Consider the following 23,070-nt stretch of genomic DNA (forward strand, 5'->3'; position numbering starts at 1 on the left):
ACATACATATATTATGCAGTAAATGCGTGCATGAAAGAAAGTCAACCTTTTCTAGCATTATATATACATACATATATTATGCAGTAAATGCATGCACGAAAAAAAAAATTCTGTCTTGGAAAAATCTTGCGTTCGCCTCTGTTCCCTAATAATTACGGGAATGGACAATCCCAACACCAAATGTACGAAACATAGCTTAGTAACACTATCAAAAGCTGCATAATTTTGCAATCCATCCATTTCAACATATTTATGACAAATAACAACAACCATGAACATCAGTACATGCACCACAAGGGAGACATGTTCAATCTACTTCTTAATACATCATTGCTTACATTGCCCGATTGCCTATAACTTCTCTTTATGAACCTCGTTTGGACCATCCAAAATTCCATATCTTGTATCTTCATTTCCAAAATCGACATGTTCTTATTAAATCTTGTTAGAGTTTGACTCGAATTTAAAGTAATACAAATTAATTAATATATAAATATTGGGAAAGTAGGAAACCCAATTTGATTAAAAGTAGAAAACTTTATTAAAGTATATTTCTACTTTATTTAGTGTTTCTTTTGTAATCAAGTATCTATTCCTATAAATAGATACTAAGAGTTAGAGTTAGAAATCAAGTTTTTCTTTCACCAAAATACTCTTGTATTTTCTTCCTTTATATTAATGAAATTAATCTCCTCTGCTTATGGTTTTCCCTATTGGGTTTTCCACGTAAATCATGGTGTTCCTTGTTTTTCCTTTTCGATTTTGTTTATTTGTTTACCGATAATCATCGTTCCGATATTATAACTAATCTATTTTCCTATTCGAATATGATATAGAGCCAATCGATTTAGATTGGCATATCAAATTAACTATATACACTTACCTTTTATCTAATTCGGGAGTGCGCAAATGCACTAATTACAGGATTGGTGATAAATTCAATGTTATAAAGAGCAAGGCCCTAGCCTTATGTATTCAATAGTCCGGGTGGTGATAAGGACTTGGTCCGTGTAGTTATAAGGAACTGGAAAACACAAATATCAAGATAGAAAAAAGATGGACGTCATAAACAAAAAAGGCTTGATAAGTCGATAAAGTTCAAGAAGAACTAAAAAGTAAGAAAATTCTCACTATGTATTTATACAAAGGGAGATGCCTTACAAGTGCCAAGGCATTCATAATTTATAGAACATAGAGAGGCATAGTCGAATAGATAGGTGTTGGTTTGGCCATACTTGTGTCTCTATGAAGATACAAAATTAATTAAATGAGTGCTCATGTCTTTTTCCTAAGTGATGGTTTGGATATCTCTTCAAAGAGTGATGTTGCTATGGTTAGAATGGTAAGGCATGATGCTTGGCTGAATAATGATTGCATTGGTTCACGTTGGCACCAAGGTGAGAAGTTACAAGGCTTGGCCAAATAGTGATGCCCCTTGGATGCTTTAAGCGTCTAATGAAGCCACATGGAAAGCACATGGTGTTGTATGCACATGACTCCCTCCTTGATGTCACATGAGTTTCCCACGCCAAGGATGTTGATGTCTCGGCCAAGGGTGCATGCTAGGTACATGACTTGTTCTTGGTGTCAATGTAAGTGTCTAGGTAGCTAGCTAGGTGAGTAGTAGCTAGGTAGACTCAAGCTACAAGCTAGTGACACTCCATCTACTCAACTACCACCTCAGCTACCCTTCAGCTACCTTTAGTCCTCAACTCAGCTACTATGTCCTCAGCTACTCTCCAGCTACATTCAGCTCCCCTCCAGCTCCTTTAGCTATCCTTTAAGCTCCTTTAAGCTAGATGAGCTAGTAATCCTTGCCTATGAGCTAATATGAGCTGCCAAAGCTTGTATTCTTTGTCCCCAAGTTGCCTTAGCATCCAATACACCTAAGTAAAGCATGAAAACAATCAATTAGATAGTATGTGAGCTAGGAACATAATGCATATATGTTGCACGCCTAAGTAAAGAATGTAAATGATATGAAAAGTTAACTTAACAACAGGGGCGGGACAAGCACAGCGCAGTGTGCGCGACGGAACAGGGCCCCAGAATAGCAAGGCCCAAAAAAATAGATTTATTACTATTGCTACAATAAAAAAACAAACAAAGTATTATGGATCAGTGGTAAAATTTTTGGGCTCAAAACCACAGAACCTGCGGTCGAATCTTGTTGAAGTCATATGGGAAATACCAATAATTAGTATTGTGCTACAGCTGTAAAGCTTATCTTTTTTTTTTTGTCTAACTCCACTTTATGAGAAAGGATCTCATCTTCTTCAATTCACTTTACCAAACTTCAATTATTCATCTTCCCTCATTAATTCCCATTCCCACCATAGTCATAAATTCCTTACCTTCCTTTAATTAATTAGTTCTGTTAATCTCAATTTTCCAACAACAACACTATTTTTAAGAATTTGCATAGGGCCTCCAACATCCTAGCCCCGACCCTGCTTAACAATGCAAACATAACATATGCATATTATAAGCTAAGTAAATATATGGAAACATACTATGCAAAGTATAAGATATTCATAATGTAGGGACTATAGTATATAAGTACTAAGCCTAACATAAGATGCACGTAATAAGATGTGTTCATGATATGGAAATATATGAGATGCATAGCATAAGAGCATGCCATTGTATCATCAAACCTAGCATAGTATAAGGTATAGAAATGACATGATAATGTATGATGAATATAGCATAGCAATCATGGCATAAGGTATGATGAATGACATATGTAACATAATCATATAACATAAAGAAAATGTAAAGAAGTGAGAGGTAAGTAAATGCTCCCTTGTCCTTCATTCTTGTAACACAAGTGCATGAGTAGGATCGCATTATTGCTCATAGCCATAGTGTCCACAAGAAAAACAAATTGTCGATAAGGACTCATATTCAATGATTTGAATCCGACCATTAATCAAAAGCTTGGAAGTAAGGGGTTTGTTAAGGTCGATACTGATAGCCATCTAAGAGAAGCGACCACGGTTGTCAGATTCAGTTTGATAGTCGATTTTCACGACCTTTTAGATGCATTCACCGATTTCTTGTATGAGGCTAAGCTTGTAGAGGGTGAACTGAAGGTCTAACAATCTGATCCATACGATGGCACTACTTGGATGGGATTCAAAGGGGTAGAAGTCGATCGTCCACGGTTCGACTGTTAGATAATGACCAAAGATCATCCAGGGTCCATCGGCGATGGCTTTGAGGTAGTCTGATCGAGAAGAGAATGATACCAAAAAATGATCATTTTCTATATCCATTATTTTCATGAGATGTGAGAGTTTCCAAAGATATTAGAGGCGACTACGGAGGGCAATGTAACCAATTTTCTGTCCAATGAGTTTGATGATCAGTCTGATCAAGGCTCTTGACGGCTAACAATTAAATTCTGTACGAAAAGTTGATGGAGATCATTCCTTTGAAGGTGGAACGGGTAACATCACCCTCGAGTATTTCAAAGTCATCATCATCCAATAATTGATCTTCGGTATCCTCTGAAGGGGATGAGAATCCGATGAGGGTATCCTTATAAGAAGGGATGGTTGGGATCGAAAAAATGGTAGGTTTTGTTTGGTTACCATTGATAACGGAATCCTCCATGTTGCAGTCCATAGGAACAGGGGGCAAAGTGGACGAGAGAGGCACAGAAAAAGAAACATCAGAGGCAGGAGGGGCGAGAGGATCAGGCAGATCCGAAGGAGGAGTCATCTGGTGATTTGCCATCCAATTGGCAGACTTTCTTGGAAAGGCTATCGTCAGGGGCGAAGGGAAGCATTAGGTAAAAAAAATTTTGCAACAACACTTTAAACCAACGAAGACATTATAAATAAATATGAAGAAACATAATTAAGAGATTATATCGTATTAAAGGAAATGTTCTTATCCAATGTATTACTTAGATAAGACATGTTTTAAGCCTTTATGCATTTGATGTATAGAACTGATTTGAAATACAAAAGGGTCTAAAACTCATCAACTAAGAAAGTATGAAAAAAATAGATATGGACAGTTTGGTCAATCGACCAAATATATTTATTCAATACAAAAAAATATTTAATGATAATCATGAAAATATTATCGTCTAGATAACCCTATGAATTACTTTAAGAACTATTCAAAAGGTATTCACGATTTTTAACATTACGACATATTGGACAGTTAAGATCACATTCACATGTATTAGACATTATTTACAAATGTCATATCATGGATACCATGTGTAGGGTTAAGACATAATATGACATAATATTATTCAAACATTATGACCACGTTTGCCCGATGGTCAAAATTATAATTTATTGTTCTTGAATAGTTTACCCATAAAAAATAATGGTTTGTATATCCAATTTTGCCCTATTATAAATACAACAACAAAAATAAATAAACAATGAAAACTTTATCGCTAAAAAAAGACGAATACATTGATCATCAGATGTCATGTATTCACAAAAAAACTGTGTTCAACGAACTAAGAACGTAACCAGATACTGAAAAATACATATAAACCAAGTAAATGTGTTCATAATCATACAAATCTCCATCTCACAATTTATTTGACACACTTGACAAACCATGTCCACTGTACTGCATTGGAATGTTGGATGGTCTGAAAAATGATGACGTGAAGGTGTCTTCAGGTGATTTCGGAGGAGAATAAAGGAACGGTGTCGGAGGAATCGTCAGAGATCCGATGCTTCCTTGCAACATCTCGATGGCCTGAGTAATCGATGGTCGATCCGACGGATTACTTTGAATGCACCACAAACTCACTATGATCATCTTTCTGATCAGTTCTTTGTCTTCGGCTGTCATCCCTTCAAGATTCAAGTCTGCTCCTTCTTTAAGATGGTCGTAAATCCAAATCGCAAAATTTGAATTACTGGTCTGATTATGAATGTTTTCTTTTTTTCCGACCATTTCGAGGAGCATCATCCCGTAGCTATAGACATCGGATTTGTGCGAGACTCCTCCAAAGCTTCGGCAGAACACCTCTGGAGCAATATATCCTATGGTTCCTCTTGCACTTATAGTTGAAATGATACTCCCCTGCCGCCCACATAGTTTAGCAAGCCCGAAATCCGAAATTTTGGGACAAAAATTGTCATCTAGAAGGATGTTGTGAGGTTTTATGTCTAAGTGTAGGATCCTCGTGTTGCAGCCTTGATGCAAATATTCCAATCCTCTGGCAATGCCGATTGCGATATCGTATAACATTTTCACTTCGAGCTGATCAGGTCTATCTGGAGAATCTCGATGGCAGATGAACTTATCCAACGATCCATTTGGCATGAATTCGTAGATTAGAGCTCTTGTCAAGAGATCATAGCAGAAACCAACGAATGCCACTATATTAACATGGGAGGTTCGGCTAATGCTAGCCACTTCATTTATGAACTCGTCTCCACTCCCCTTGGCTTCATTTAGGACTTTTACGGCAACAAGTCGGCCATCGGGTAACATACCTTTATACACAGTTCCGAATCCACCTTGACCTAGTTCGTCTTTGAACGACTTGGTTATTTTCTTGATGTCTGCATAGGAATATCGCTTCGGAGCAAGCTCGGAACCATACTGCAATATGTATGCCTCAATCCTTTCCCATTGCTTCCTCTTCCCTCGTTGTAACTTCAATAAAACTCCTCTTGACAGTGATTCTTTCTTAATATGGAAAGTTACCATCAAAGCCGCGACTAACAAAACAACTCCGGCCACTCCGAATCCTATTTTAGAGAATAACAAGTCAACAAAATTAGAGGAGTATTACCTAGCTGCAGTTCATAGTTCCGACTTTATTGAAATGTGAACCAATAGTACTTACCTATGGCTAACTTAATCTTTGAATTGAAACCATCCGAGGACCCTGCAACCGGCGATGAATCAAGTTAGAATCTTAGAAAAAGAACAGATTATGAAGAAGAATGATTGTTGACTATGATACCTGAGACGGGATCGTTTTGATCCCATTGCACCCCGAAGCCATTAGCAAGGGTGACATTCAGATTAGCTGGACCCGGGTTGTGCTCTAAAACCTGTAGTATCGAAGCGAACGCCGGGACAAGAACATTGGTACGACATGATCTCAAGGCATCCTTTGCTGCAACCGAGAGGTTAGAAAAGAACGACGCGACCACAAAGTAGCCTACGGTATCAGTTCCATTCATGCTGCAACGGAACTGATGATCAGAAAGCCCTTCATAACGATCCACATCAGTGGGGCAACCGTAAAAGAGAGATATGTTCTGCGTATTCCAAGCAGCGTGGAAAGGGCTGAGATTCAACGAGGTGTTGACAAGGCGCCGGGGACAAAGCACGCTATCCGAACTACTCATAGGGGCAAGTGTAAGAGACTTGAGGGTGGTATTGTATACCAGAACTTGGTAACTCCGTGAACTGATTATAATCATGGGACTACCACCCTCACAATACATCTCGAACCCCGGCTCCCCGCAATACGGCGGGCTACCCCGTTGCCGGAACGGGTACCGTAGATCTTGGACGAGGCCGCAGTTGAAAGGTTTGTTGCATTCCGGGGAATTCCTATACTCTATACTGCCCATACACACCAGAACTTGGAAGGACACAAAAATCACAAGCAATCCAACAATGGGGCAAGTTCCTGCCACATGGACAAAAATCTTTCAAACCAAATTAACAGCAAAAGGTCCTAAATAAAACTAGAAAGTAGATCAAGTAATTCTATAACACATAAATAAGAAAAAAAATCAACACAAACAATAAATTAAAGCCATCTCTTTCTCAAGAATCAAAACCCAAGGGAGTAAAACACCAAAAACCCATCAATACTCAACACAGAAAAAAAAACAGATACCCAAATAGTCAAAAACTGAAGAAGCAAAGAAGTTATCTAAGAATCAACATCCTTGACGTGTTCATAACGTGAAAGAAAATCCAGAGAAACAAAAGGAAAAACCCATACCAGTTATTTTCAGGGATTCTATCAACTTCAACCAATCAACCAGTACACGAAAAAGGCCCACATGGGTTGCCATTAATGCTAGTCTCAAAAGAGATTCAGCTTAGGGTCCGGAATTGTGATGGGGAATTGAAATTCACATAGGGGTTTGGTGTTGAGGCTGGGGACAGGAAATATCGCAGCTTTTTATTTTTATTTTTTTGGGTGTAGATGTGAAGAAGCACCAATTATAATAGGCAGGTAAAGAAAATGAGAGATTGAAAAATTATGAAGTCTACCATGACATGACCCGTAAACAAGCAGCCAAGACTCTCGTTTCCATCGTGTAGGGCCGAGGGGTTTAGAGCATGAGGGACCGTGCTCCATAAGTCAATAAATATGATACCGATGGAAGTAGGGTGGAAAAGGAATAAAGGATGACGGGTCGAACTTGGAAGGTTTGAACGATTCAACTCGTGTGACGTATTGCATATGAATAAAAGACAAAAGCACAACTAGAAACTCCCAAAATCAGGAATCGGAAAGGAAGATGAAAGCGGATAATTAAGAAACTAAGGCGGACATAAATATGTCGAGTTATGATTGGATAAACCTTCCTGTAATAAACCTTCCTGTTTTTCACCATATTTATTTGACTATGATTCGATTTGATTTTGGGGTAAACTATACTTTTGTATCTTAAATATTATTTTTATTTTTTATTTTGGTCATTAACTATTATTTTTTTAAGTCATGTCTAATATTACGTTTTGGTTTCATTTTGATCATCCGATATTAAAAAATTAACAGAATTATTGATGTAACATTTAAAAAAATCAATGATGATGATATTATGATTACACGCCAGCACAACTGTTAATTTTTTAAAGGTGTGTGACCAAAATGAAATCAAAACATAACACTATATATGATTTAAAAAAATGATCAAAACCAAATAAAAGTGACATTTAAGATACTAAATGTGTAGTTTACCTTTGATTTTATTATGATTAATTATAATTAAAAAAAGTAACATTTTTAATTAATTAATTTAAACTTTGGTCATTAAAATTTATTCCACTTATATCCAAGTTCATTATAAAAAAAATTAGTAGAAAACAACTTAAAAATATTAAATAATTACTAGCTTTCTATTATATTTGTTCTTGAATGGTATTAGTTTGCAAGTTTGTTCAATTCTAATTTAATTTTTAAATATAGCATATTAAATAATAAAACATTAAAATTATTAATTGGATAGAAAGGAACTTTCTCTCGAGCTAGATTTGTCCACAGGTAATAAAAATATTTTAGGTTGAGAAGAATAACTATGCATCTTATTATATTCATGGATGAGCCTAGAGTAAACGTCCACATCGAAACACACTACTAATATGACACATCAATACTTACTACTAATTGAATTATTCTTATTAAAAATATGTAAAAATAATAATAATGATGTATCTACAATTAATCTTTTATTATTAATTAATTTAAATTTTTAATAAGGATAGAATTAAATTGTATTTTTTATTAAAATTTATTTTAGAAAATTTTATTTATTTAGGATTGGAGTACTTAATTTATATAAATTTGCATATTCATCCTAACAGCCATCAAAACTGATCGTCGGCGATCCTATTCTATAGAAAGAAAATGGTGTTCTTCAACGCAATGCCGATGTAGAACTATATAAAGAGGAAACATAGTTACATAGTACTTCATATGTGCACTTCAGTCGTAGTTCATTTCAAAGTTCTTACCAGATACTGTTATGAAGGCGACCTTTAAGGGGTTTAATGGACTTCCTTTGTTTACTTTCACATTTGGTAGACTCACGTTCTGTGTATTCATACCTTCTTTCTCTTACTTTGAATTGTTTCGTTCTCTGCATATGCTTTTTCACATAATATTCGTGAAATTTTAGTTCATGTCTGTGTTGTATGAACTTGAACTCTTTTTATCTGACTACCATGACCTCATTGCTTATGGTTAAAAACAAATAATATAATTGTTACTTATATAAATTAAGTGTTATAAACCTGAACAGATAAAATAATTGTAATTTTTAATAAAAAATAATTTAATTATATTCGTGTTAGAATTTAAACTAAATAATAATAAATGATTAATTGTGGATGAGTAATTTTATTTTTTTCATATTTATTTAATAAGGATAATTTAGTTAATGGTGTGCAACAGTATATTACATTAGTAGTGTGCATCGATATGCGACATTCCATTCTAGAGTTTTCCTTACATCTATATACTATTATTTTTAGTCCAAGTAATAATAAATAAATTTAATCTATAAATTTTATTGTTGTTCAGATTAGTTCTAAATTTTGATTTATAACTTATTTATATTTATGATGACATCATACTTTGAGAGTATATTTTGCGAAGTGGTCTAAAATTAAAAAAATATATATTAAATTCAAGGATTAATGTCAGCTAAAAAAATTAATGGATCAAGTTGAAAACGATAATTAAGTTCAAGGATTAAAAGTTTTTTTACCCATATAAATTTTTAGTTGATTTTATTAAACACTTATATTTAAAAATGTTAATATTTCATTTTTTTAGATTAAGCTAAGATGATTACAAATGAGTATATATTCTAAATACTCTCAAATATTTAACAATGAACACTCAATCATCATGTTGCTATAGTTGGTGCTCGAACCAGCGTGACCTCTAGGAATAATAACGATTCCTTTAACTACTAAGAAAAGTTGGTTCGAGAAGAAAAAATGTTAATATTTCATTGTTAAAGATAATAGTCTATTATGAATATTATATGAATAATTTAGTGAATATTATTATTATCAAATGTATTTTTATTATTAAACTAAGGTGATTATAAGGTAGTATTTGTTTAAATTATTTTCAGTTATTAAACAATGAACGCTCAATTACACTTTTACAAGTTGCTGGTGTTCAAACTCAAAATTTTAAGAAATAATAATTATTCTTTCAATTATTAAGATAATTTGACTAGTACATTATTGAATGTATTTTTAAGAAATATATATATCTTTCTAGATAAGCTTGTTTCAACCGAACCTATTTTTCAATTTTGTAGTATTAAAATTGAATTTATAATACTTTAATTTAAATATTAAAAGATATTTTAATTTATTTGTGTTTAAGAAAATATTAAATAAAATTAATAGAATTCTAGTGTTTGCGAATAGAACAAACTGGGTTAGAATAGTCGTTATCGACTCTGTAGTATCCGATCTAGATTAATCGATTAATAAATAAAATATCAATAATTAATTCAAAAAAGTCAGATCAAAAGTCAAAAATGTGGAGTAAAGTAGCAGCATATAGTTGAATTTGAAATCCATTTTCTTGACAAACATTCAATATTCAGAGAAGACTTGTTCTAGTGCCACCCCCAACTGATGACAAAACTAATCAAATTGTGACTTCATTAAATCATTGCGCATTTACCAACCCAATCTCAAAACCTATACCTGTTGAGGAATGTTGGAGCAGTGTAGAAAGGGATAAAGATGCCGCGGACTCGCTAAAGTTGGCAAGCACGTGAATGAGAGCGACTTGGTAGTAATCACGGGTTTCTCATCCTCCCAATTTTGACTATCCCTTTGTTTCTTGCGCTCGGCTTCCCCCACGTTCATCGCTATCATTTTACAATCTTTTTCCATAACTATTTTAATTTAAAATTATAAAAATGTAAACACCAATATAATATACAAAATTATATTTAATATCAATTTAATTAGTAACCTTATAAAATTTGTGTTTAAGATTTAGTTTGGCAATATTTCTCCAAACGAGTTTTTCTAACGTAAAAGCATCACCATTCTATTAGAAATCAAACTTGATTTCTAGAATATTGGCAAACAAGAATGTGAAATATTAACGTGGCAAAGCATAAAATAATTGTTGCAACAAGCAAACTCTATTAGAAATCAAACTTAATTTCTAGAATATTGGCAAACAAGCATGTGCATATTAATGTGGCAAAGCATAAAATAATTGTTGCAGCAAGCAAGTTCACCATGGCAAGGAAACTTGAGGCGGCAAGAAGAATGTAGAACATATTAGGCGGTTTATTATATCTATAAATATATGGGTTATGTAATATACGAATGAGTGAAAAAGAGAAGAAAAACAAGAGAAAGATAGAAAGCTTAGCAAAGCTATATTGGGGGTGTTTGTAAACTGTTAACTATTATGTGAATAGCAATGAATAGCAAATAGGTTGTTATTTAGTTGTTAGGGAGAATGTGCCAGCAAGGCAAGTCTGGTATAACTGCTGCCAGCATAAGAATATTCTAGCAGGTATTGTAAAACCATATATATGTGGTATTTGGGAAATAAAGAAGATGAGGCATTTATTAAATCAAAATTCAACATGGTATCAATAGCCTTGAGGTCTGGAGGGGTTTCGTTCTAGTAGCTAATTCTTTGTTGGGTTTTCTCGTCGTCTCTTCATCGTGCCATGGCTGATAAGGAAACTTCATCGGTGGGTTTTCAGAAGGCATTTACCAACAAAAGACTTAGTGTAGTCTTGGATGATCGTAACTTCTTGTTATGGAAGCAGCAAGTGCTTCTAGCTGTGAGGAGTCATAGACTCGAGAAGTTTCTTATCGGTGTGGTCACTCCTCCACCGGAGAATGTGGCTTTAGAAGATGGGACAGTTGTTAAGAATGAAGCTTATTAAGTGTTTGTTGCCCAGGAAAGTGCGCTTGCCTCTTGGCTGTTATCCACGATGTCACCCTCGATTCTACCGCACATGGTTGGTATTAACACCGCCGCACAAGTTTGGTCCACCGTTACTAATTTCTTTGCAAGCAGTTCTACGACAACAATAATGAACTTGCATTATCGGTTGAAAACTATAAAAAAAAATGGGGAGCTGAGTATGCGTAACTTCATCTCTCAGGTTAAAGAGTTGTGGGATGCTCTTGCGGCTTGTGGAAGTCCGGTGTCCGAGTACAAATAAGTGGCGACGATCTTCAATGGATTTTCATCAGAATATCGTTTGTCTGTTGTTGTCATCACTGCCAGTAGGGAGCCATTCACTTTAGATAGAGTAGTTTCAATTCTAATTGATGTAGAGGTTCAACAGCATGTTTTTGAGGAAGCTGACAGTTTCTCTATTAGTGTTAATATGAAAAAACTGACGGTGAATGATTCTTCAGGGTCGGGGTTCGTCAAAGCACTTGGGTAGAGTTTGGGTCCCTCTAGTTCATATCAGGGAGGTCATGGTCGTGCTAAGCCCCGGGTTCAATGCCAATTATGTGGAAATGTTGGCCACTTAGTGGACTGATGCTGGTATAGGTTTAACCAAAGCTTTCGTGGGATTTCTACTACTCACAAGGCCATGGCACCCGAACAATCCTCCATCTGCTAATGTGTGCACGGTTGCGTCTACTCATAAGTGTGGTTGTGTTCACCAAGGATCTTGGGATGGTACTGTTTCTGCTATGATGGTTGAATGTGGACAACAATCTAGCACTTGAGGTTATGCGAGCTCTCACCCATCTAGGAAATGGTTTATAGATTCAGGGGCTTATCATCATGTGATCTCGGATGTGGCTAATGTTGTTGTGGGTGAAGAGTATACTGTCACGGGTAAGCTCCTCGTGGGTAATGGTAATAGTTTATCAATATCTAAGGTTGGTTAATCTAGCTTGGTTACTTCTACTCGCCCTTTATGATTAAATAACTTGCTCCTTGTTCCTAGTATATCCAAAAACTTGGTTTCCGTCTCCAAACTTTCTCGTGATAATAAGGTGTTTCTTCAATTTTATGCTCATAGATGCGTGATTCATGACCAGGACACGAAGGCGATTTTACTTGAAGGCCGAGAGAAAAATGGACTTTATAAGTTTAATTCTACTTTGTTTCATAATAATGTGTCGGCTCAGTGTAATGTTGTTCATGGCGTAGTTGATTTTGGTATATGGTATAGACGATTAGGCCACCCTTCCCGTGATACGTTACAACAAGTTTGTAAAGATTGTAATGTTGGTCTATCGTTGGTTAATGATGAAATTTGCACTGCTTGCCAAGTTTTGAAATCTTACTCTCTACCATTTTCTGCTTCTCAAACAGTAGATAGTGAACAGTTTCAGTTGATTTATGTCGATCTATGGGGACCACCTATATGGTCTTCAATGGATATCGATATTATATATCCTTTGTCGATGCTTATTTGAGGTTTACGTGGGTGTATCTGTTGAAGGAGAAATCTCAAGCGTTGTATGCGTTTCGCTTGTTTCAACCGTATGGTTCGTGTTCAATTTGGCCAAGAGATTAAAGCAGTTCAAAGTGATTGGGGTGGTGAGTTTCATCTGTATACCAAGGCTCTTCAAGAGGATGGGGTACGACACTAGCTCGCGTGTCTTCACACGTCTCAACAGAATGATATTGTTGAGCGAAAACACTGACATATTGTTGATATGGCGCTAATGTTGCTTGTTCAAGCTTCATTACCCTTGAAATATTGGTCTTATGTCGTAACCACTGCGGTGTATCTCATTAATAGGCTACCTACGAAGGTGTTTCTCAAGACAACACCGTTTAATAAGTTGTTTGGTCGTCGTCCCAACTATGAACATTTACGTGTTTTTAGTTGTAGATGTTTTTCGTGCCTTCATTCATTTCAATCTCACAAATTTGAGTATCGATCACAAGCATGTACTTTTCTTGGATATAGTTTTCAACATGAGGGTTATCTTTGTCTTGCACCTGGAGGTCGAATATACATTTCTCGGCATGAGCAGTTTGATGAGAGTGTTTTCCCGTTTGTAGGTCAAGCTATTATCATTCATCCATCTCCTACAAATGATTTTCAACAGTCTGCCACTATTTATGTCATACATAGCATCAATAATGTGCAAAGTAGTCAAGAAGTCCCACCGTGCTTAACGTTGCACCATTGTGAAAATGAGTCGTCTACTTCTCGTACCAGTAGCTCATATCATAGAGTGAGCGAACCGATGAATTCTGCTGAAGTTGCTGTTGAAGTTGTGTCCGGTGATAATATGGATGGATCCATGAGACACACAGTCTCTCCTAGACGAACTGATGGTTCTGGTTATTTGTGTGTTCCTGAGCACTCCATTGTTACTGTAGATTCAGCTCTTCAAATGACTTCCCACGATAATAATTCGAACATGGTTGTTTCAATTATTCTTCCTAGTATTATTTCTTGTCTCTCTTCTTCAAATGTTCATTCTATGGTTACGAGAAGAAATGATGGGATCTTTAAACCCAAATTCTACTCTGTTCAAGCTGTAGTTGATGATAAATAACCAATTTCTATTGAACAAGCTTTGTTGTCCCCTGTGTGGAAAGATGTTGTCATGGCTGAATATAATGCTCTAATTGATAAGGGTATATGGCGATTAGTGTTACTATCTCCTGTTCGAATGGAAATTGGATGTAAGTGGTTGTTCCGGATCAAGAAAAATGTTGATAGGTCTGTTTCAAGGTATAAGGCACGTTTAGTAACGAAAGGTTTTGCTCAAATTCTGGGACAAGACTTACGTTCAGCCCAGTTATCAGACCTTCCACAGTAAAGGTTATTTTGTCCTTAGCTGTCATGAATGTGAGGAAATTACAACAGGTTGACGTGAATAATATATTTCTTAATGGGGACTTACGAGAGGAGGTGTTCATGGTGCAACCTCCCGGGTTTGAACAGCTTGCTGTTGATGGCACACGAGTTGTTTGCAAACTTGAAAAGGCATTCTATGGACTTAAACAAGCACCACGAAGTTGGTATGCGAAACTATGTGCTTTTCTTGGTTGAATTGGGTTTGATGGGACATAAGATGATGCCTCATTATTCATTCTTTGCTTAGGGATGTCTTTCACCTATATTCTCGTTTATGTCGATGATAGTATAGTTTCGGGGCAAGATGAGAATGAAGTTGAAAGCGTTATATTGTAATTGAGTCAAGAATTCTCTCTAAAAGATTTGGGGGACTTAAACTGTAACACCCATAGCCCGTAAACATTTAAGAATACGAGCCATAGATGTCACATCAAACTGACTAACGATTACTATTCACAGTTACTTAATTTTTTTTAACATTCCTAGTTTCAACTTTTTATCTACTTGAATTTTCATACCATTTAAAAACAAACTATTTTATTTACTATATATTTTTAGGCATATTAAAATACTGATAAGCTAATCTAGTCAAATTAAACAATCTTAATTTACTATTACAGGCCATATAGTCAAAAATGATAAAGCAGATTGATAACATAAATATACATGCCACTACTAGTCAAAAGAAAATTCAACAATGTCTTACTGATACTGGTATTATAGATGATCTGCACATGATGCTTGGAAGGCTCCTCATAAAATATTTGTATCTCAATCAGACCCTACGCATGAAAATCATCACGCGCCAAGTATAACTTAGTAAAGCATTAATACTAAAGGTGAGAACAAACAAATAAATAAAGTATCAAAATACATAAATTTGTTTAAAATAAAATAAACAAACTTTCATAATTTCAAACCGGATATCTCATGCTAAACTTTATCAGAAACCTGAAAAGAATCATCTAATGATTTTCACAAAATCATAATAAGTCAGATCATACAGAATAATCAGTCCATATTCTTTTGTAATCAGACACTTTTCAGAACTTTCGTATTTCTTTTTTGTATCCCAAAGTACATTTTAAGAGAATATAAGGTACGTGAGTCAGACAAGTGTGCGCAATACAAATCTCAGTGTTATCATCAAAATCGAAATATATAAGCACACACAGTGCTATCACATCGTAAATAACAATATGCACACAAAGTGCATTCATATTAATATATATATTAGTGTACACTATGGTACACCACAATATATCAGAATCAGAACAGATAATCACTCCACCTCATGGCATGCCAATTGTACCTATGACTCTCCATATAACATACAGTGAGCTTTTTAATTCATTTCGTAATCATTTGATAAAAATCATATCAGAATCAGAAATATATTTAAATCAAGTTCGTCAAACATAACATGGGCAGTTCATACCCAAAATCATTCGTAAATCTTATTAAAATATTACGAATATATTTCCAAAATCAAAAAATAATTTATATCTTTGAAAATAAACGAGGTTGACTTATCACAAGTCGTCCTCAATCATAATAATTAAATAAATAAACTGCACTCACCTTTGCTTCACTACAAAACTTGTATACAATAATCCTAGTCATGAGCTTTGTCTTTTCCTTTCAGATCGTTCGGATTGCTAGATTTAGGGTAGTCTGACAATACAAAATTATAACAAAAAATTGTTCGAACTACATATTAGTATCGTACTAATATAAGCTGATTTTAATATTTGAAAATCTACAAAATAAAAACCAGCTTATATTAGTACGATACTAAGATGTAGTTCGAACAATTTTGTGTTATATTTGGTATTGTCAGACTACGATAAATCTAGCAATCCAAACGATCTGAAAGGAAAAGACAAAGCACGTGACTAGGATTATTGTATACAAGTTCTGTAGTGAGGCAAAGGTGAGTTAATTTTATTTATTTAATTATTATGATTGAGGACGACTTGTGATAAGTCAACCTCGTTTATTTTCAAAGATATAAATTATTTTTTGATTTTGGAAATATATTCGTAATATTTTAATAAGATTTACGAATGATTTTGGGTATGAACTGCCCATGTTATGTTTGACGAACTTGATTTAAATATATTTCTGATTCTCATATGATTTTTATCAAATGATTACGAAATGAACTAAAAAGCCCATTGCATGTTATATGGAGAGTCATAGGTACAATTGACATGCCAAGAGGTGGAGTGATTATCTGTTCTGATTCTGATATACTGTGGTGTACCAGAGTGTACATTAGTATATATATTCTGATTTGAATGCACTTTGTGTGCATATTGTTATTTCCAATGTGATAGCACTGTGTGTGCTTATCTGTTCGATTCTGATGATGGCACTAAGATTTGTATTGCGCACACTTGTCTGAGTCACGTACCTTATATTCTCTTAAAACATACTTATTATTCTGTGCCTGATTACAAAAAATGAAACACGAAAGTTCTTAAAAGTGCCTGATTACAAAAGAATATGGATTGATTATTCTGTTTGATCTGACTTATTATGATTTTGTGAAAATATCAGATGATTCTTTTCAGGTTTCTGATAAAGTTTAGCATGAGATATCTGGTTTGAAATTCTGACGGTTTGAAATTCTGAAAGTTTGTTTATTTTATTTTAAATAAATTTATGTATTTTGATACTTTATTTATTTGTTCTCACCTTTAGTATTAATGTCTCACTAAGTTATACTTAGAGTGTGATGATTTTCATGCGTAGGGTCTGATTGAGATACAAACGTTTTATGAAGAGCCTTCCAATCATCATTTGCATATCATCTATAATACCAGTATCAGTAAGACATTGTTGAATTTTCTTTTAACTAGTAGTGACATGTCTATTTATGTTATCAGTCTACTTTACAGTTTTGACTATATGGTTTATAATAGTAAATTAGGACTGTTTAATTTGACTAGATTAGCTTATCAGTATTTTAATATGCCTAAAATTATATAGTAAATAAAATAGTTTGTTTTTAAATGGTATGAAAATTCAAGTAGATAAAAAGTTGAAACTAGAAATGTTAAAAAAAATTTAAGTAAATGTGAATAGTAATCGTTAGTCAGTTTGATGTAACATCTATGGCTCGTATTCTTAAATGTTTACGGGCTATGGGTGTTACATTTATTGGTATCAAAGCTGCAGGTTTAGCCGATTCTCGGCCTAAACCGAACTTATGTTATATCAGAAATATGTACATGTCACTAGGATGTTGAAATTACTGATCTGGTATGGTCTGATGATTTTATTTATGATGCTACTCCTTACTAACGTAAATTTGTGATTGTATTTATATGAAGGGATCGGAAGCCATAAGACAATCAACCGAACAAGAGGGAATAGTAACAAGGTAGATTATGTACCTCAACTATAGGGAGCATAGACACATCAAGGAGTGTCAGCTCCATATTAGGAAACGTTTTACAAGCTCTAGGGGCTATCATGGCTCGATATCAACTAGTTGCAGCACCTTTCTTTTCTCTGCCTTCACTTCATCCTCCAATTTCAAGAATATCAGTTCTGAAGGAATTAAAAAGTTTAGGATCTGCAGAATTTAAAGGCGAAGCAAATGAAGGCTCAGTAGTGGCAAATATGTGGTTGAATGATGTGAAAATGATATTGGACAGTCTTCACTGTTCCGAGAATGAAAGATTGGATGGAGTAGTTTCACTGTTACGAGGCCAGACTCGTATATGGTGGACAAACATGATGACACATGTTCCTCTAGATCAGATCACTTGGTGGTTTTTCCTAGAAGTATTTTAGAAGAAATATATCATTGAGTTGTTTATTACTCAGATGAAGCATGATTTCTTTAATTTGATTTAGGGTGGTAAATCTGTATACGAGTATAAATGTGAGTTTAATAAACTTGCTCGAAATGTCTCAGAGATGGTTCTCATTGAAAGAGACATATGTCACAAATTTATTTGAGGCCTCCACTCTAGACTCAGGGAACTGTTATTGACTGCAAATTTGACCACTTTTTAGGAAGTAGTGAATAAAGCAAAAGATTTGAAAATGGCACAAAATGAGAGTTATATTATAGAGTGGAGATGAAAAACTAAAATATTAGGAGCATCATCCTTATTTCAGTCTAAAGGAGGTCGAGGTTTCGATTATTGGTATCGAAATAAATCTGAAAGTGGTATTTTCTATCTTTATGATGAGCCTGCATTTGTTTTGATTGATCCAGATTCTATGCATTCCTATGTTAGTTCGGAATTAGTTAAAATAAAAAATTTCGTTAGAACCCATCAATAGTGATATGATAGCTGTAAATCCACTGGGTCATAGTTCTAGAGTTATACGAATTAGTATAAATTGTTTGATAAAGATTCAAGGGGTTGTATTTCCGGTGAATCTTTTGGAGTTACCGTTTGAGGAGTTTGAGATTATATTAGGCATGTATTGGTTATCTCGACATTATGGTTGGGATTGATTGTCGCATGAAGAGATTATTTATAAAGGATGTAAAGGGTACCGAGATAATAATAATCGGAGAAAAAGAAAAATCTTTGCCCAATGTGATATTAGCAATGATAACAATGAAAATGATGCAAAAAGTTTGTATAGTTTTCTTAGCAAAAAATATTGATACCAGAACATCTGAAATTCAATTGTAGGATATTCCGATAGTTCGAGAATTTCCAGATGTATTTCCGGATGAATTACCCAGATTATCTCTTGATCGAGAAGTAAAGTTTAAAATTGATATTTTCCCGGGTACTACACCTATTTCAATGGCCCCGTACAGGATGGTTCCAGTGGAACTCAGAGAATTAAAGGTACAATTACAGGAGCTACTTGATCGAGGTTTTATTAGACCGAGTGTATCTACGTGGGGTGTACCGGCACTTTTTGTTAAAAAGAAAGATGGATCGATGCGATTATGTATTGATTTTTGTAAACAGAATAAAGTGATAGTAAAAAAATACTCTCTTCCGAGGATCGATGACATGTTTGATCAGCTTAAAGGTGTTTTAGTATTTTCGAAAATTGATATTCGATCAGGGTATCGTCAGCTAAAGATAAAGGAAGAATATATTCTAAAGACAGATTTTAGAACATGATATGCCATTATGGGTTTGTTCTGATGCCATTTGGATTGACCAATGCTTCAGCAACATTTATGGATTTGATGAATCAGTTATTTCAGTCGTATTTGGATCAATTTATGGTTGTGTTCATTGATGATATTTTGGTGTATTTTAAGACTAAGGAGAAGCACAATGCACATCTACGTATCGTACTACAAACGTTACGATATAAAAAGTTATATGTTAAATTGTCAAAATGTGAATTTTGGGTTATCGGAGGTTGATTTTTTTGGGCCACGTGATTTCAGCAGAAGGAATTAGAATAGATCCCAAGAAAGTGCAAGCGATAGTGTAGCGGAAATCTCCGCAAAATGTTTCAGAAGTTCGAAGTTTTCTTGGGGTTATCTAGATATTATTGGAGATTTGTGAAGAATTTTTCGATAATTGCATCTCCACATACCAAGTTAATCCGAAAGGATGTATCATTTTTCTAGACCGAAAAGTGTCAAGAAAGTTTTGATATGCTTAAAAAGATTCTGAAAGAGGCCCCAATATTAGTACAGCTAGAGTCAGGAAAGAATTATGTGATCTAAAGTGATGTGTCCCATAATGGTTTGGGATGTGTTATAATGCAAGAAGGTAAAGTGGTAGCCAATGCTTCAAGACAGTTTAAGGCATAAGAACGAAATTATCTGACACATGATTTAGAGCTAGCAGCTGTAGTGTTTTCTTTAAAGATATATTGTCATTACTTGTATGGTGAGTGATGCTACATTTATACAGATCATAAGAATTTAAAATATTTGCTCACTCAAAAGGAATTAAATCTAAGGAAAAGAAGATGGATTGAGCTTCTCAAGGACTATGATGTCATTATTGATTACCGTTCGGAGAAGGCTAATGTGGTAGCTGACACACTTAGCCAGGAAAAAAATCATTTCAGCTATGAAAGTGTTAGATGTACGATTATAAATGAAAAATGATGGTGCGATAATTGCATAATTGAGATTAAGACCTGCCCTATTGGATCGAATTAAGGATCTACATAATAAAGATAAAAAAGTGTTTAAATAGAATGGAATAAGTGAAGAAAATATAAATGAAAGATTTAAAATTAAGTCTGATGGGTGTTTGTATTATCGGAATCGAATTTGCATACCAGATAATGAAGAACTGAAGAAAGATCTTCTTTCCGAAGTTTATTATTGTTCTTTGACTATGCATCCAGGAAGAAACAAAATGTATTAAGATTTAAACAGTCAATATTGGTGGGTAGGTATGAAAAGAGTTGTCACTGAGTTTGTTTCTAAATGTATAACCTGTCAGCAAGTAAAAGTATAACACTAAGTACCTCCGGGGTTGTTGCAACCTATCTCCATTCCTCGGTGGAAATGGGAATGAGTTGCCATGGATTTTGTTACAGGTTTACCTTTGACACCTAGTAAGAAAGATTCGATCTGGGTGATTGTAGGTAGATTGAAAAAGATAGTACATTTTATTACAGTTTGAGAGGATTACTCTATGGACAAGTATGTTGAGTTATATATCATAGAAATAGTACGACTTCATAGAGTACCTATTTCGATATTTTAGACAGAAATATGAGATTCACTTCGAGATTTTGGAAGTCTATGCATGAAGCATTGGGAACTCGACTAAGTTTCAGCATAACTTATGATCCTCAGACAAATGGTCAATCTGAGTGAACTATTTAGATACTTGAAGACATGTTAAGGGTGTGTGTTATTGATTTCAAAGGATCATAGGAAAAATATTTGTCTTTAGCAGAATTTGCTTACAACAACAGTTATCAATCAAATATCAAAATGGCTCCTTTTGAAGCATTGTAGGGAAGGAAATGTCAAACGCCATTGAATTGGTATGAATTAAAAGATCGAGATGTAAGTGGTCCAAATCTGATTAAGGAGGTGGAAGAAAAAGTAAAAGTGATTCAAGATAGCTTCTGATAGACAGAAATCTTATGCTGATCTAAAGTGAAAAGAGATTTAATATCAAGAAGGTGATAAAGTATTTCTTAAAGTGTCACCTTGGAAAAGGATCATGAGATTTGGGCGCAAAGGAAAATTGAGTCCAAGATTTATCGGGCCATATGAGATTATAAAGAGAGTTGGACCAGTAGCTTATCAGATTGTGTGATCTCTAGAGATGGATAAGATCCATAATGCATTTCATGTATCAATGTTTCGAAGATATCTATCAGATCCTTTAGATGTGATTACACCGGAGGAAATTGAGATTCAATCAGATTTATCATATGAAGAGGAGCCAGTAAAGATTTTAGCACATGGATTCAAAAAACTGAGAAATAAGACGATTTTATTGGTAAAAGTTCATTGGCGGAATCATAAAGTCAAATGGAATGATTCATCTTAGTGACTCTCCATATAAAATATTACAGTGGAATTTTAGTGACTAAACTGTAATATTTGAAAATTTCATGGCCAAATTCAAAAGTCAAAGTCAAGTTGATTCATCTTTGACCAAGGAATATTTTAATGGATGATATGACAATGGCATTTGGTAATTTTCAAGATTCATTAATGATAATTTAGTCTTTTGGCCAAAATGAATAAAAAAAATTAGTTTTTAATTGATTTTTAAGGGTTAAAGTATGATATTTTTTTTGGAGAATTTTCGTGAACTCCTCTTCTCTCCTCCAGCAGGCTGCTGAAACTACAAGTATTTCAAGGTAATGATTTTTATTTTGATTTTTGAAGCAATATACTTGATTTTTGGATTTAGATATTAGATAGAGAATTAATCTAAATGAAATTCTCTATCATTTGGTACCAATATTTCATGGTGAAGATGATCATGTTATGAGATTTTATGGCTTGGGTTTATGAAGAGTTACGTGATTTTGAGGAATTGGTTGTAAGAATTGATGAAGAACCTAAGGATACAAATTAATAAAAACAGTTTAGATTTTGAATTTGGCAGTGAGTTTGAAAATTCACCAGAAATTATATAAAACTAATTTGGAGGTTATTTTTATATATTTGTGTTCTTATATCAGTCTAGTTTCGTTTAAAACAAAAGGAGATCAATTTCAAGGTATATACAAAAAGATATGAATTTTTAACCTAGGAAAGCTCAGAAAAACGGAGCAACAAATTCTGCACAAAACAGATTATGTCGATCAACATTGAAATTTACCATATATTGTACAGAATGAACTAGAAGGATTTCTTTATATGGATAGATTCATATTCGAGACTAGGTTGCAATGGAAGAAACGAAATTAAATTTCAATATGTATATCAATACATAATACATATTCTTTAAAGGTAGTGAGTTGTCTGAATATGGAAATTTTAGAAATTAAGTGGAAATAGATTAGAAGCTGAAGAGTAATGTTTAAATGCTTGAGTATATTTTTGGATGCTTGGAATTGAAGTTAAATGTCAAGAGACCATTTTGAATAAACTGGAAATATT

General features: G+C 34.3%; 1 protein-coding gene across 1 annotated transcript; it reads right to left on the minus strand.

Moving 5' to 3' along the window:
* Window positions 1–4,509: 4,509 nt before the first annotated feature.
* LOC120171093 (LEAF RUST 10 DISEASE-RESISTANCE LOCUS RECEPTOR-LIKE PROTEIN KINASE-like 2.1) lies at window positions 4,510–7,046 on the minus strand. Its single transcript, XM_039178889.1, has 4 exons — window positions 6,956–7,046; window positions 5,957–6,634; window positions 5,837–5,878; window positions 4,510–5,738 (listed from the first exon to the last, which is right to left on the minus strand). The coding sequence occupies exons 1-4, from the start codon at window positions 7,026–7,028 to the stop codon at window positions 4,561–4,563; spliced, it is 1,971 nt and encodes a 656-aa protein (XP_039034820.1). The 5' UTR covers window positions 7,029–7,046; the 3' UTR covers window positions 4,510–4,560.
* Window positions 7,047–23,070: the final 16,024 nt, after the last annotated feature.

The sequence above is a fragment of the Hibiscus syriacus genome, unplaced genomic scaffold (genome assembly GCF_006381635.1).
Source record: "Hibiscus syriacus cultivar Baekdansim isolate YM2019G1 unplaced genomic scaffold, ASM638163v2 tig00111810_pilon, whole genome shotgun sequence".
Taxonomy (NCBI): domain Eukaryota; kingdom Viridiplantae; phylum Streptophyta; class Magnoliopsida; order Malvales; family Malvaceae; genus Hibiscus; species Hibiscus syriacus.